The sequence below is a fragment of the Leptonychotes weddellii genome, chromosome 5, assembly GCF_054177405.1.
Source record: "Leptonychotes weddellii isolate Sample4059 chromosome 5, ASM5417740v2, whole genome shotgun sequence".
NCBI classification, from domain to species: Eukaryota; Metazoa; Chordata; class Mammalia; order Carnivora; family Phocidae; genus Leptonychotes; species Leptonychotes weddellii.
The window spans coordinates 152,329,836-152,346,991 of record NC_138373.1 but is presented as its reverse complement, the minus strand read 5'-3'; the positions used below and the strand labels follow the sequence as shown (position 1 = coordinate 152,346,991).

At 42.5% G+C, this 17,156-nt stretch overlaps 1 protein-coding gene across 12 annotated transcripts in view; it reads right to left on the bottom strand.

Annotated features, from left to right (window-relative positions):
• TNRC6B (trinucleotide repeat containing adaptor 6B) overlaps positions 1-17,156 on the bottom strand; it is a 237,883-nt gene that overhangs the window by 17,546 nt on the left and 203,181 nt on the right. For all 12 annotated transcript variants that reach the window (XM_081819091.1, XM_081819096.1, XM_081819089.1 and 9 more), the window contains 4 exons: positions 8,434-8,565; positions 8,071-8,166; positions 7,721-7,898; positions 883-1,020 (listed from right to left, as the gene is read on the bottom strand). In XM_081819091.1, coding sequence (XP_081675217.1) covers positions 883-1,020; positions 7,721-7,898; positions 8,071-8,166; positions 8,434-8,565 — 544 coding nt within the window. The remainder of the gene's footprint in view (positions 1-882; positions 1,021-7,720; positions 7,899-8,070; positions 8,167-8,433; positions 8,566-17,156) is intronic.

The following is a 17,156-nucleotide window of genomic DNA, read 5'->3' as shown; positions in this document are numbered from 1 at the left end:
TTTCAATAAATCATTCTTGATTTTGTGGCATGAAATCTTAGGGAGAGCAGGGAAGAGCTCCATGTGGCCATTTTACTGTCTTTCAGATAGACACATTCAAGAGTGGTTTATAAAGGAACCCTGAAAGTTTTCAGACCCATAGGGCTGAGGTCTGCCAGGAAACTGTGGCAGGAGGAGCCCAACACCCAGGTGTATATACTTGGATCTCAAGGCTACAGTTGAGTCCAGGTGAATTACTGTCCAATAATATAAACATTGAAACAAAGGTTGAAGGAAGGTTCTAAGACCTTTTATCTGTTTTACAGGGACATAGAGAGGCATTTACAGAGAACAATGGAAATGAAGAGCCCACCATTCACAACCAAAGCCTGTGATGCCCCTCAGCTGTTGTCCTGCAGACACTATAATGCATTAAGAACAAGAAAGCTAAAAAAACAAAACAAAACAAGAAAGCTTTGTGGAAAGTTCAAATCTCATGTACTATTAGTCATCTATCTTTTGGAGACTAAAGTGTTTGAATAATCAACATGGTATATATTTGTTGTGATCTCTTAAACCTCAAAAAAAATGCGTTTTGTTCTCTCAGCCAATATATTAGGGTTTCATCCTAATGGGTACTCAAGTTCACTGCTACTGCTCTCAATCCCATTACAGGTGGGCAATTTTGCTCCCCTTAATTACAACTAGCATTTTAAGTTTCTTATAATTTGAAATATACATAACCCCAATCTTCCTCTCTTAGGCGATCACTGGATTTGGAGGAAAAACGAAGAGATTAAGAAAAAGCTAAAGATTTGTGCTTTAAAATAATTTTACAGGATACATCATCAAGGTCCGTGAGGGCCATATAGCTCCAACTCGTAAGGCTTTGCTTGCTCTTACCATTTTTGTGCATATTGGCCTCCTGTGTGGCTACAGAGGGCAGTCCCTCCATCATGGAGGTCCACTGTTTAAAGCGAGACTCTGTTCCAGCCTCCTTCCCACCAACCATGCCATAGTCCATGCCACCAGAGCTGAAGCCTAAAACAGAGAAGCACATTTTACATCTTCCTATATATTTCAAATATCAGCATCCAAGAGATCTGAGGTAGAACCAACCAAACGATAGCTTCATTTGTCATTTAAAGACTAATTCACAAGAAATTTCTTTACTCAGAAACAGAGATTTTGATTCAAAATGCTCATCCTGGCTCTTGCTTGCTAAAGAAAGCAATGACTCTTTGTGCAAGTGTGAAAATGTGCAGGACTGCCGTAATTGAGAGCATCACAGTGCACAGCGCACCTGTGCCTTCACTTATTCATTTAGCTAACGCTTGTGCTAGCCAGAATGCTGGGGCCAGGAATTCGCCAACTCAGAGAGCCAATCTCCACACATCAAACTGATAATGGTAGAACAACAGACACAAGGTGTGGTGAGGGTGTCTGGGGCCAGAAAGGCTTTGCAGAAGAAGGGACATTTGATTTAGGGCCGATGGCAGGTATGCAAGTAAGTCAAGGATACCAAGTACAAAGCTCTGATTGATGACCATCTGGTACATTTAGGGAATGAGGAGTTCAGTGTGACTCCAGTGCTTGGTTAACCATGGATGAAGTGAGGCAGAGTGACAGGAGATGGGGGAGAAATGAGGAGTTATGTCCTGTAGGGTTCTTTATGTATCAGGCCAAAGACTTTGGGCCTTTTTTCTCTAAGACAGGAGATAAAGAAGTTTTTTAACAAGTGAGAGAAAGAAATCCAAGTCTGTATTTTAAGGAGCGCCTGGCTGGTTCAGTTGGAAGAGCAAGCAACTCTTAATCTCAAGGTCATGAGTTTGAGCCCCACATTGGGTGCAGAGATTACTAAAAATAAATAAACTTAAAAAAAAAGTCTGTATTTTAGAAAAAGAACTGGCAGAACAAAAATGGGGTACATGGAGGTCAAGGCAGAATGTAAGAGATTTGAAAGAAATCTTTATGCGATGACGAAGCCTGAATAGGCAATGACAGAGAGCTTCAGAGTTTACTTTGCCATGAGCCCCAGGTAAGCCTCAGGTGTCAGGCTTTTAGCGTGAGTGTAGGTGGGTAATGTCTTCCCATTGCACAGGGCTGGACAGGTGAGAATCAGTATGAGAGGCTTGCTGACGGGGGTCTCACAGGTCCCACCATCCACTGTGGGTCAGAATGTACTTAACATAAAAAGTAAAATGAAGCACGAAAATAAACAAATGAACAGAGGAGAGGAAGAACAATGAATAGCCAGAGTAAAAATGAGGATGGACTGCAGTGAGTGTAGAACAGCCATCCCAGGGAGGTGGAGCAGGGGTCCCACAATGTAAAAGCTCAGGCAGCTGCAGGAGTCAAAAGCCCGTCTACTGTTACTCGAGAAGATGTGCCACTCCAGCTAGGCCAAGCTCCTCGCTGTACCCACTTGCCTTTCCGACCATCTGGTGGTGCCTCAATGACTCTGAGGTTCCACTTAATCCAAATCCCATGAGGGCCCAGGCCACGTTCTCTCCCTGTGCTTCTGAGTTGTCAGAGACAGTTTTATAAATGCATAATAAATCCATTCCTAACACCTTGACCTATATTTAAAATGTTGCTATTAATATAAAGAACACTGCTCCTTCACACTGTAAGCAACTTTACTAGTCCATGTGATTACTTGGAGGGTGGGGGTGGGGAGCAGAAATTCCTGGAATAAGCTGGAAATATTTCATATTAAATGATTTTTTAAAAAAGAAGAGTTTAAGGTATTTTCTTTTCTCTTATGTAGTTGAAATGAGACTGGAGGATAGCAGGGTTGAAAGGAATAAGGCCTTTCTCTGAAAGAAGCTTTATTTATTATTATTATTTTTTAATTTTATTTATTTATTTGACAGAGAGAGAGAGAGAGAGATCACAAGTAGGCAGAGCAGCAGGCAGAGGGAGAGGGAGAAGCAGGCTCCCCGCTGAGCAGGGAGCCTGATATGGGGCTCGATCCCAGGACCCTGGGATCATGACATGAGCTGAAGGCAGACGCTTAACTGACTGAGCCACCCAGGCGCCCCCTCTGACAGAAGCTTTAATGGCCTAAGTGGGTTACTCCTTGGGCAAGTAGCACCTCTGCCTTTGACAGAGAAAACCAACCCAAGGTGCCTGGATTCCAGGCTATTCGAAAGCTTGGTTCCAATCATGGAGGAAGAGCTTTTGAGAATAACCTAGGATTCTGGTGACGATTAGAAAGAATGTGAGGATTAGTAAGAAGATAAAGAATGATTCCTTACACATTTCTTTTTCTTAAAGATTCCATTCATTTATTTGACAGAGAGAGAGATAGCACAAGCAGGGGGAATGGCAGAGGGAGAGGGAGCAGCAGGCTCCCCGCTTAGCAGGGAGCCCAATGCAGGACTCGATCCCAGGACTCTGGGATCATGACCTGAGCTGAAGGCAGATGCTTAACCAACTGAGCCACCCAGGCGCCCCCACATTACTTTAAAGATTCTTTACAGTTGCTCTGAAATGTCTTTAGAACCCACAGTGAATTACAATTATTTAATTTCAGCTGCTTAGAGTCCTTTTGTGACATGTGAAGCGTAGAAAATTAGTAAGAGTTCTACATATCTTAGGATGAGGGGACAGTTTGAGCAGTTCCATCTGAACCTTAAGTGGGCATCTTTCTCATTAGAAACTTGGGAAATCAAACACCACCAAAGCATGGCAGCATCATAACTAAGTAACAAAGTTTGGTAAGGAAACACCCAGAGGGATGTGAGGAGAACAGGAGATAAAACTGCCTTGAAAGGTTTAACCTCCGAACCCAAAACCAGGAGAGGAATAATCAGTGCAAGGCTGTACATGGTTCTGTGACTTTCTTCGATGCCCCGCAGTAACCGGCACGACTCACAACCTCTACACTATTTGTGAGCTGCCACACCTCAAAGCCCAGCAAAGTACGGACCTTTTTGTCCTTGCTACTTCATCAAAACCACACTTCCTCGGTCCACCAAGCGGCCTCCCTGTAATTCTTCAGCTCACCAAACAGAACTTGAGCTCCAATCAAACAATCCTTCCGTTCAGTTCAGTGCACACTCACGGAAAGCCTCATTAGTGCCAGGCTCTGTGAGGAGCTGAGGGACAAACAGAAATAAGACATGCCCCTTGCTCTCCTAGGAACTCATTTCCCCAGTACATCCCTTTTACCGATCTTATCATTCCTACAAATCCAACCCTTGGCCTCCCTTATCTATCCTGGCCAGAATTACTTTCTTTGCCACGCACGCTGTTTCACCGTCTGTTTATTCATCATTACTGCTTGGCTCCGTGTCACCTCCTTGAGGAAACTGGGATTTCCGCTTTCACGCTCTTTGTCTATATTAGTTCTTTCTTTCCTGCTTTTCCTTTTACTATAGATTAAAAAACAAATCAGTGCTTTTATAATGATAAAAATATATTATAAAAGAAACAGATCACCCACAGTTGCCCATTTAACACAAATATTCTTTTTTTAAAGTAATCTCTACCCAACATGCGGCTCAAACTTAAAACCCTGAGATCAAGAGTCATATGCTCTACCAACTGAGCCAGCCAGGCGCCACCAAATTTTGATAAATTTTAAACATGAAAAGTGAAATTTTATTGGAAATACATTTTCTTTTTCTTTTTTTAAGTAGGCTTTTTAAAGTAGGCTCCACACTCAGCATGGGGCTTGAACTCACAACCCTGAGATCAAGACCTGAGTCGACATCAAGAGTCAGATGCCCAACCGAGCCACCCAGGCGCCCTGGGACATTTTCTAATACGACGAGGGACTTTACTTCTCGAACGGTTCAGATACCTATGAATGAGAGATATGAGACGGAGTTCACACTATTCCTATTTTTTAAATTACAATAGAAAAAAAGCACCAAGAAATCTTATATAAGTAATTAGACAGGAAAAGAAGGAGTCTTGTTATAACATCTCCTATTTCTGTGAATTCCCATTTAGGCTATATTCCCTTCCCCTCAGCTCAATAACATAGATGCTAAAACATGTTTACATAGGTCATCATCCCCAGACAATTCAGTTAGGTAGATTTTCAATTCTGCTAAAAGCAGAGAATGAGAAACCGTCTATTTTATAAAAACAACCAGTCAAGGATCAGTTAAGCAGTCATTAAACTCATTCAACTTTTTAATTTTGAGAAAATACACCCAAAGAGGCTTTACTGGGACTTACTAAGAGACTTTTAATTATTCGTGCTCCTCTTTCACCTACAGGTGTCTTTTTTAGTTTAATACTCAGCAGTAGGAAAATTGAAATACTATTCATTTTTTACATCTTTGCTATATAAATTTAACCTCTCTGTATGCGTTAAATATATTTTCAGCAAAATCTTATAGCTGTAGTTTATTCAAAACAGGCAGCCAAATCGGATTTACTTTCAATCCCAAAATGTATTTTTCAACTCAAATAAATGTCATAATATTAAGGAATTAAGGACATTTTTAACTGTGAAATAAATTGCAAAGTGCATCTTATAAGGCAGATCGATCTATAAGTGGTCAGATCACAATTAATATGATAAAGACCTAATAAAATTTATTCGTAAGTTACCAAATGGAAATAAATTAGCGAGTCAATATGTTTTTCTCCTTACTTAATTTGGACTGTAGTGCATAGTTAAATGTGTAAGTTACTTTGAAACAAGAGTATGATAAAAAAAAAACCATGCCATTTCCTCAGTAAATGTATGTATGTATACAGAACTCTGATCCTTCAGCCATCATGGAAAGTTATACCTCCAGTATAATAATCACAAATAACACCACTAATCTAATAAGACACTACGATCAAATTTTTCTATATATTTGATAAATGAGAAGGTATGCTGCTAAAAACTAACAGATTCACAGCTAGCATATAATTTCACTTCCCCCTCGCCACACCCCTGTAATTTTACTTTTTAAGAAAAGGCAGAAAATATTACAGACGTTGTAAGAACTGTCTCTGGAACAATTACATCATGATGTTAGGTTTTTAACAACCAATTGACTAATGCACACCCAGCCTAAAGAAAAGCACATAAAAGGTCTATTCACAAGTTTTATCTGATAAATTGTGGAAAAAAATGTGTATTTAACAGTGTCTGTGTCACTAACCTATGTTACTCAAGTTGTTTGAAGATACTTTTCTTTCCACCTAAGACATGCCCCTAGGGGATGAGTACAGAAAAGAGCTAAAAAGAACTGTGCATTTAAACATGTGGAAAAGCCGCCCGGGGCTTCCAGATGTTCACTTTGCTTTGTATGACTAGACTCTACTTTGAGAACCATGAACTCTCTAACAAAAAGGGATGGAAGAAGCAAAGCTGCCCTGCTTTATTCTCATAGACGGCATCTAAATTCACAATAACTGGACACATACCAAAATACCCAGGTTCTTATGACAAGTTTCAGCCTTAACAGAAAACATGATTAAGGAGGTGAAGCCTGGAAATACAGAGTTAATGACACCTTCATTAGTCATTATGGGAAGCTTCCCCCTTGCTCAGCACCCGGGATTTCTACACCCAAGATGGGTATGCCCTAGTAAGACAGGAGCTGGTGGAGAGTTTGCTCTTCTTTTATGTCAAGTGGAAGAAAGGTTATTTTGAATTTAAGTCGGTTCTCAGGAAAACTATTCAGGATCAGGATCAAGGCATCCTTGAAGTCTCTGTTCCTCTCTGCATGTGGACACCCCAGCAGGAAGTGGGCACCCCACAGAACTAGAGCAGAGAACAGGGCTATGTGTCCAGGGTCACTTTGTTTCATAGGAGCATGGGTTTCAGGTCTCCCCAACTCTTATTTTTGAGTTTGCACAGAACAGTATCTTCTTTACCAAAATAAAACCTGAATTTTGTCACTCTGCAAAGAAACCCACTGTGGTGTGTGGTACCTTTTTAATTTTTACATTTTATTTTTAAGTCACTGTTGCCTCACTGATTGGATTCTGCTTACAACATGTTCCCCCATTCTGAAAGAGCTACCATTTGCCTGCCAACAAATTCTTGATGAATGTCAAAGGTATAACCTTACTTGTGCTAATTCTATTTAAATCAAATGAAATATTAATATCAGAAGAATTTTATCAGTTTGCCTCATCAGCTTCATTTTAGTTCTCCATTTTTCCACAAGAAGGAAATTCTATCAGTAGAGCTAAACACCTCAGCTTGTACATAATTTTAACAGATTATAACCTCAGATGCGTGTGGCACTCACAGCATGTACAAACGTTTTAACTGGCTTTTTTTTTTTTAAAGATTTTATTTATTTATTTGACAGAGAGAGAGAGCCAGAGAGCACAAGCAGGGGGAGTGGCAGAGGAAGAAGGAGAAGCAGGCTCCCCACTAAGCAGGGAGCCCGATGCGGGGCTTGATCCCAGGACTCTGGGATCACCTGAGCCGAAGGCAGACGCTTAACCGACTGAGCCACCCAGGCGCCCTGTTTTAACTGGTTTTTAAAAATTCCCGGTGGCAGAAGAGCAGGTTGCCATTGCTAAATAGTAAAAGTCTCCCCTGGACCCAGAGAAGTCAGAGGCATAGCTCTGCGATTTCCTAATTGTGTGGTCGGCTTTGGAAAACTGCCAAGATGCTAGGATATCAGCTGTAAGACAGGGATGAGAATACTTCTCCCTCTCGTGTGGTTGCTGTGCAAACAGGGGGTCACGTAGGACCCATCTCTACCAGAGGCTCAGCACACGACCAGCACATTTTTTTTAAAGGTGATCTTCACTACTGACCACTTACCAGAACCATATCCAGGTATTGGCCCTTTGGTTTGAAGGTCTGGGAGCCCCACATTCAGAGCGCTGGGTACCATGTTGTCCAGATGTGGCTTGGGCCCAACGGGATGGGAGGGCGAGTGCTTCATGCCAGGCTGCCTTTGCTGCTGCTGCTGCTGCAGGGCGCTCACCATCCGAGCCAGCTGGAGGCCAGGAGTCCAGAGCCAGGGGGACCCAGAGGGAAGACGGACACTTGGTAAGCCAACGCCCTGAGCCTCCCCGAAGAGACTGCATGTGGCTGGTGTTTTGCTCTCGGAGGCGCAGCCCTGCAGTCCTCACACAGAGCACTAGGGGGACCCCCCCAATCCCACGTACCTGCTGCTCTTGCTGCTGGCGCACGGCCTGTGAGAGCTTCCTCTGGTTCTGCAGCAACTGCTGCTGCTGCTGCTGCTGCAGGAGAAGCTGACACGCCTACAACACAGGGGGGGGCACCGGCTCCTAACTGGACTTACTGAGACCCTCGTGGGTCGTGCACCCGAGTGCGGCGGCGGAATCAAGCACCTAGGAGGGAAGTACTACCCAGGTCTGGTCCACTGGTCACATTTACCTCGAGTGGAGCTGAGACATTAACCCTTAAGCATGCATAAAATGAAGCAAATCGAAGTTAAAGGGGAAAAAAAAAAAGCAAATAACTTTTTTTTTTTTTTTTTAGCTATAGGAGGAAAATCTGCTACTCACCAACTGAAACTGGGGAATTTGTGGAAGCTGGCTCAGCATGGCAATTTGTTGAGGAGATAACTGGGGCCCCACATTGAAAAGACCTGGATTCAGGCCACTGTTGGGAAACTGCTTGAGCATTGAGGCAGAAACCTAGCAAGAAAAAAAAGATGCATTTTTCAGAACTTACCAAAACGAAACATTTTTTTTTCTGTAAAAAGGTCTTAATAGGTCTAAAGCAAGCATCAATGGTTTTCCTTGAAAAATATTTGTGAAAAATATTAAATATCAGGAGAAATACACTAAAGTGTTAACAATGGTTATCTCTGAGCGGTGAGATTATAAGAGCTTTTAGGGGCACCTGCCTGGCTCAATCGGTGGAGCGTGCAAATCCTGATCTTGGGGGTTGTAAGTTCGAGCCCCATGTTGGGAGTAGAGATTACCTAAAGATAAAATCTTTTTAGTTTATTTAAAAAAATTTTTTAAAGATTTTATTTATTTATTTGACAAAAAGAGCACAAGCGGGCGGGGGGTGGCAGGCAGAGGGAGAGGGAGAGGGAGAAACAGATTCCCCACTGAGCAGGGAGCCCAATGCGGGGCTTGATCCCGGGATCATGACCTGAGCAGAAGGCAGATGCTTAAACAACTGAGCCTAGTCGCCCAAGACAAAATCTTTTTTAGAAAAGGAGCTTTTAAATTCTCTTCCTAGGCTTTCTAATTTTTCTGCAATAAAAATTATGAATTTAAAATCAGGAAGACTTCTGCAAGACAAAAAGTTTTAATGACAATATGACTCTTGCCTGAGAAATTGTTACTGGAAATGGAAACAAAATATATCAAACTTCATAAAAATAATAAAGCCTAAAACAAAGTATTTCTGTTGTACAAAAAAGAAAGATCAACTTTCTCAGCAGTAAAGGGGATATTTTGGCCCCACATGCCTGTAAATAAGAGACACTGGAGTTTCAATTCATGACTTCTCATACCAAAAACTCGGGAGTCCAAGGGAGGCAGAGCAAAGGAGCCTAAAAGGTCAAATGACTCAACCCGTTCCTTCTCCACGGTTTTCAGGAGTGAGCTAGGCTAGGCTGCAGAACCATCAGGGACAGAGAAAAGACTCCCTCCCACCTTCGGACTGCTGGTCTAACATGTTTTCACTGAGCTGAAGTGAGTTTCCCTGCACTTTCATTCTCCGAACCCACTGAACCAGCTGGTACCGCGGAGAACAAACGTAATCTTCCATGGGTGGCAGGTCGCACACTGGTCAAGTGTGTAGTGCTGGAGGCAGACTGCGTGGGCTGCCACTTCTAAGGTGTGTGACTCGGGGCAAGCTACTTACTTAGCCCTTCTGAGCCTCATTTTCCTAACTTTAGTGATTGAGGATGTTATGAGTTAATCCACATCAAAGGCTTAGAAATGCACTTCATAAACGCTCATATTATTCCACAGGGACAGCTCTTCAAATGTCTAGAGACAATTACAGTTCTTTGTGTCTCATCTTCAGCCTAAACATGATCAGTTCTTTCAAGCGTATCTCATCCAATTTCTCAATGCAGAGCCCAGGACAGAAAGCCATTTTCTAGAGTGGTCGAGTACCAAGTAGACCTGGCCATCACTAACCATTCTGTTAAAAGCCAGACTTTTACTAACAATGCCTGAGATCTCCGTTTCTCTGATGAACGCATCCTAACTCCCAACTCACACACTAAGCTTACTGTCAATTAAAATCTACAATATTTTAAAATAGGTTTTGTTCTCCTATGTAATATTTAAGCAGCTGGGTTGAGTTGTATTAACTTACGATTTGACCTTAGGATCTTTATGTGCACAGCACATAGTAGATGCTTGATAAATATCTATTAAATAAATGAATATTATATTTTATTTTTATTTATTTTTTTTTTTTTAAGATTTTATTTATTTATTTGACAGAGAGATAGAGAGAGAGCACCAGCAGGCAGAGCTGCAGGCAGAGGGAGAAGGAGAAGCAGGCTCTCCGCTGAGCAGGGAGCCTGATGCGGGGCTCGATCCCAGTACCCCGGGATCATGACCCGAGCCGAAGGCAGCCGCTTAACCGACTTGAGCCACCCAGGCACTCCTATTTTATTTTTTTTAATATTTAATTTTTAAAAAGAGTTAATTTTTTTGGGGGGGGGGAGAGTAAGCAAGAGCAAGGAGGAGGGGGGAAGGAGAGAATTTTTTTTTAAGACTTAATTTATTTGTCAGAGATCGAGAGAGATAGAGAGAAAGAGCACAAGCAGGGGGAGCAGCAGGCAGAAGGAGAAGCAGGCTCCCCGCTGAGCAAGGAGCCTGATATGGGACTCTATCCCAGGACCCTGGGATCGTGACCTGAGCTGAAGACAGACTCTTAACCAACTGAGCCACCCAGGTGTCCCGGAGAGAGAGAATCTTAAGCAGCCTCCAAGCCCAGCACAGAGCCTGACTTGGGGCTTGATCTCACAACCCTGAGATCATGACCTGAGACGAAATCAAGAGCTGGGCACTTAAATGACTGAGCCATCCAGGCGCCCAGATTTAAATTGCTGTTTTTTTTTTTTTTTTAAGATTTTATTTATTTATTTGACAGAGAGAGAGAGTGAGAGCGCATAAGCAGGGGGAGCAGCAGAAGGAGAGGGAGAAGTAGGCTCCCTGCTGAGCAGGGAGCCCAATGTAGGGCTCAATCCCGGGACTCTGGGATCATGACCTGAGCTGAAGGCAGATGCTTAATCGACTGAGCCACTCAAGTGCCTAAAATTTTTTTTCAAGTAATCTCTACACCCATTTTGGGGCTGGAACTCATTACCCTGAGATCAAGAGTTGCATGCTTCACCTAATAAGCCAGCCAGGTACCCCATGAATATTATATGTTAACTTATTAACAGTCATTCCACCAAATTCTTTTTTAACCTATTATTCTACTTAGTCCCAGTTTGTGTTTCCCTATCTGGTCATTGATGGGAATCTTGAACTTGACAAGAGCTTGAGGATAATCTAGTAGCATGTCAGTAAAAACTTCTTTCCAACCGAAAGTGATTGGGCTGGGAATAGTCCATCGTTTACTAATCCACACAACTGTTCTAGCATTTAACTTATATTTATACATCTTGTCTAAAACAAAGAGACAGTTTGTCAAATGGCTTGTCAAAATAGAGATTTCGACAACTGTATCATTCTTATAATCCAAGATTTTTTAACTAATTAATAAAGAAAATCAGTTAAGACTTGTTAGCAAATTTATGATTCATGATTTCTTACCACAGGTGCTCAAAAAGCCGTATTTTTGATATCTAGTCTAGAATCTTGCCTAGAATTGGCACCAAGTTCATCAGTCTAAGCCACTTCCCTTATTGTTTCAAAAATTATTTAAAAAACTTCCCCATTCTCCTCACTTCCTTGTTGGTGCCCACCTTGCTCATAACACTCCAGGCCTCCTGCCCTTTGTTTCTGGCAGCAAACCTATAGGGAGGGTTGCCCCATTCCAGTTACTGCTGGCTAAGTTTGTAATTCAGTATTAGGAAGCTCACATTCTCCAAGATCAGCTTTCTCAGTAGTAAAGGGGATATTTTGACCCCACATGCCTTCATCTTAAAAATTCAGGATTTGTGTAAGAAAGAGGAGTTGTCATTATTAAACTCCCCTTGAAGATCCCCAGACTTCCTCAAAGATCACAGAAGGGCTCGGCAATTCTTTTCACAAATTCTTTCTCTGTTGTAGGATTTAATTTGTCTCAACCCTTTTGAACATCTTCGTTCTTTTTTTTTTTTTTTTTAAAGATTTTATTTATTCACTTGACACAGAGAGAGCAGAAGCAGGGGGAGTGGCAGGCAGAGGGAGAAGCAGACTCCCCGCTGAGCAGGGAGCCCAATACGGGACTTGATCCCAGGACCCTGGGATCATGACCTGAGCCGAAGGCAGATGCCCAACTGACTGAGCCACCCAGGCGCCCAAACATCTTTGTTCTTAATGGAGAAGACAAAAGCAGTAAAAATTTTATTTTCACTTAATTTAACTTAATTTCTATTTAATCATTTAATGCAAACACAAGTAGTCCAAAGCAGAGATTCTTTTCCCAGTCACTGGAACTGCACCAAACCAAACTCTGAAGGCTCTTTCAATCTGCCTGTTCTTTTGCAAGTCTGTTTATTTTATGTTGCAATTCCACAACACAACTCTTACACATATTCATCCTTGCTTGCTACCCTTACTTTCCATCTTTTGAAAATACCCCCTTAAAATCTGAGTCATCAGAAAGCTTTCATCAGAAGACCCACTGGGTCTTCCCACTGTATCTTTCTTTAGCATAACAGTCAGTTAAATTAATGCTTCTGAGTCACCATCTCTGCCACAGTCTCAAGAATACCTGCCTACCTTTCCTTTGATACTTTCTAGTCTAGAAACATCTAAGTTCAAGTTTCCTGTACGGGGCTCACCAACACATTTTCTTTTTTTTTTTTTAAGATTTTATTTATTTATTTGACAGAGAGAGACACAGCGAGAGAGAGAACACAAGCAGGGGGAGTGGGGGAGGGAGAAGCAGGCTTCCCGCCGAGCCCGATGCGGGACTTGATCCCAGAACCCTGGGATCATGACCTGAGCTGAAGGCAGACGCTTAACGACTGAGCCACCCAGGCGCCCACCAACTCATTTTCTTTCAAGATCTCAGCCACTTTCACTTAACCTACCAATGCTGTCATTTTGGGAAATGTTTTGGGTTAAAGTAACAGTCCTCCCAGATGTTTCCTCTCTACTCTCTAAGACATGCTGAGGGTTGCCAACCAATGAGAACACTTGTTTGATTTTCTACGTTAACAGTTGGAGGCCTAGCAGATGTGAGCTCAGAGTGAGCACACCACTCCTGTGCATGGTGCCTCTGCACCAGTTTTATGGCCACGACGAGGGACTTGGTATTAAAAAAAAAAAAAGTAAAAATTTCAATAATAATCTTCAAGTATTGATTACAGGTTGAATGATAATTTAGATCTATTGGATTAAAGAATATATATTATTAACCTGTTTCTTTCTCTCTTTTTAAATGTGGCTACCAAAAACTTTTATGTTCCATTACGTGGTCTGTGCTATATTTCTATGGGACAGTCCTGCTTCTAGGCCATCAGCATTGTTTCTAATTTCCTTTCCAAAGGGAAAGGACTCTGTGGTTCATGGGAAATCTACTCTGCTTATTTTGTTTTCCAATCTGCTGGCCTCCGAAATAAATAGCCATTGTCTGAGCCTTCTTTTCTTCCCACTTCTCCGTTCAGTTTTAAAAGCTCTACTGAACAAATCAGCTAGTCTCTTGATTTCTTCTCTTCAGTCTTGAGAACGTATGCCATCCTTTGCCAAGAGCCATGCTTCCCACCCACCTCCAATATTCCTATCCCTTGAAATTAGCTGAAGAAACCACCATTCAAAGTAAAACATGCATATGATCCAGCAGTACCCTAGGAAACAAATTCATCCTAGGAGACAAATATAGGAATATTCATAGCAGCACTGCTCATAATAGCAGAAATCTGGAAACTACCCAAATGTCTACTGGTAGTGGAAGAGATAAATAACCGATGGTATATTCATGTAACAGAATACTATATGAACCACAACTGCCCAAATCAACATGGGGAAATCTTAGAAACACTGTCAAGTGAAAAAAGTCAGAGAAGGCTACATACTGCATGTTTTTGTTACATAAAGTGTAAAAAAAGGCAAAATCAAACTATACTGTGTAAAGATAGATACAGAAATACTATAAAGAAATGCTTGTTTTATTCTTTAAATTTAATTTGGATGCCAGCATCTTCTATGTGCCATAAATTGACAGTCATAAAGACTAGAAAGGTTACCCTTGAGGACTTCCCGTCTAGCTTTGCCCAACGTTTCGCTTCCCCAGACTACACATGCACTGTCCTTCTCCAATGAATACAAAAGGACCAGAGAGAAGCACCACTAGGCTCCTGGCAAATGGCTATTCATGCCTGGGTTGCAGAGTAATTAAAGTGCAGGTTTGCACATTCCCGTAGCAGGGAGTTAATTACTCTGGCTTAAAAGCCCTTCAATCTCCAGCTGGGCTGGAGAAAAGGAAGATCTAGCTGGAGTCAATATGGCATTTAACGAAGCACTGCAGGTGCAAAATGACAGCAATTTAAAGCAACACAAAAGCCTGGTAGAATATGTTACTTTCTGAATATTTGAGTAACAGGAGGAAAAAGGCAAGGTAGAAACCCAAGACCTGTAACATCTGTAGCAAATCTTAAAGATGAGCTTCAATGTGATATTACTTATCAAAAAAATTAGGTGTTCATGTCTTTTGACCCATAAATTTCATTCTGGGCAACTAAATTTGGAAATAATGTGGGCACAGATCGATGTGTAAGATGGCATACAAGATCTATGGGTGGGGCGCCTGGGTGGCTCAGTCGGTTAAGCATTTGCCTTCAGCCCAGGTCATGATCTTGGGGTCCTGGGATCCAGTTCTGCATCAGGCTCTCTGTTCAGTGGGAAGCCTGCTCTCCCTCTCCCTCTGTCCCTCCCCCCTGCTCCTATGCCTGCTTTCTCTCTCTCTCTCTCTCAAACAAACAAACAAACAAGATGTTTTAAAAAAGAGATCTATGGATAAGGGTTTCTCTACTGCATTATTTATAACAGTGAAAAATTAGAAACAATTTAATATCCAGTAATGGGGAAGAGAATGTTTCAGGAAATCAAAGTAAATCTACCTAATGGAACATTATGCCTTCTTCATTAAGAGTGATCGACAGGAAGACTATGTTGTAACAGGGCAAATACCAGGTATGACCCAAAGTTAACAGAAACAGCAGGATATAGTGACCACGAATGTCATTATGTGAAAAGCATGCCTGTACATGAATGGTCTGAACAGGGGATTTTGTAAAAATAATCCCTGTCACTGCATCTGGGTTGGGGGTTCCTGGAAGAATTTTTTTTTTCCGTTATCCAAACTTTCAGTGTGGTTATTATATTGTCTTAAAAAAGGGGGGGGGTAGCGCCCGGGTGGCTCAGTCATTAAGCATCTGCCTTTGGCTCAGGTCATGATCCTAGGGCCCTGGGATCAAGCCCCCGCATCGGGCTCCCTGCTCTGCGGGAAGCCTGCTTCTCCCTCTCCCACTCCCCCTGTGTCTCTCTCTGTCAAATAAATAAATCTCAAAAAAAAAAGAGCTACCCAACTGCTTTTTTAAAATTTGGAAATGTGAGGGAAAAAACTGAGGTTTCCATTGTTTAATATTCTGCCCCCATTATGCATCAAATAAACGTTAACCACGTTTTGCTAAATAAATAAATCTCAAAAATGTACAACACAAATACTTTTCTTTTCCACACAGATCAGATGCTTTGGTCATAAAGGGATTGGCAGCCTGAGGTCTCTTAGACTAAGTTAACTATGCTTTCCCTAACAATTCCACTTACTAAATCATTCTGAAATGTATCTTCCCATGACTTGACATAGATTTACTCAAAATACGTGCCCTGCGCAGTTGTAGATGTTCAGGATCCAGCAGTGAACAAAGCAGACACAGACTCGGCCACTGTGAAGCTTAGCACACACCTGGGGGTGAGGAGAGCAACTGTACTGTACATAGCCCGGCCTGGGAGAGCCTCTCTGAGAAAGCACCATGGCAGCAGACGTCTGAAGGAAGTACGGATGGAGCCCGGGGGCAATCTTTGAGAACAGCGGTCCAAACACGCTTGGTGCCCTAGGGCAAGTTGACTGGAGAGGCCAGAACTAACAGGAGGGAGAGTGGTAGGTGTCTGGGGTGGGGAGGTCACCAAGAGCATCAAAGCCCACAGTAAAGAGCTGGCTTTGTATTCTCAGGGAGAGAGGGAGCCATGAGAGGACAAAGTGGTAACATGATTTACCCTTAACTTTCTGTGATGCTAGAAAAGCTTCCCATCTATTCGTTCGGTAGCCACCAACCAGGTGTGGCGATTTAAGTTTAAATCAATTAAAATTAAAATTTCAGTTCTTCCACCCGACTGGTCACGTTTCAAGTGCTCAGGTGGCTGAGGGCCACCCTGGACTGTGGTTTTAGAGGATCGTCAGAATGCTGGGTGGAGAAGACACCGGAGGCAGGCAGGTGCTGAAGAAAGCAGGGCAGGACCAGTCGGGAGGCCACTTCTGGGAGAGAAACAGTGGTCGCCTGCCATGGGTCATGCTAGCAGAGGTGGTAGGAAATAGGTTCAGAACAGAGTTCTGAGGGGGATTTGTTGATGGAACGTGAGCTGAGAGGACCCCCCCACTAGCTCTGAGGTCTGTGGCCTGAGCACCTGCAGGATGGGAGTGCCATTTACTTGGAGGAAGAGGATGTTTTAGAAGGGAGTATGGGATGGAATCACAAGCTCTGTTTTGGACATGTTGACTTGAAGTGCCTGTAAGGCATCCTAATAGAAATGCCCAGAGGTCTATGGAATTGAGAAGATAGATCTGGGCTGAAGACACAGTCTTGCGACTGTCAATATTTAGAGCCATTCACTGGGCAAAATCACCCAGCAGCGGCCGTAGATGGTGAGAAGAGGAAGAGGGTCGAGAAGTCAGACTGGGGCTCTCTGATGGTAAATGTTGGGGAGGTAAGGAGAAGCTCGTAAAGGAGATGGACAAAGAAAGGCAGGTGGAGAACCACTGTACAAGGTGTCCAAAAGCCAAATGAATGAAAAGTTTCAGAAGGGAGGGCCTGACCATCTATGTCAGATGCTGCTGATATGGTAAGAAGAGACTGGAGAACAGACCACGATAT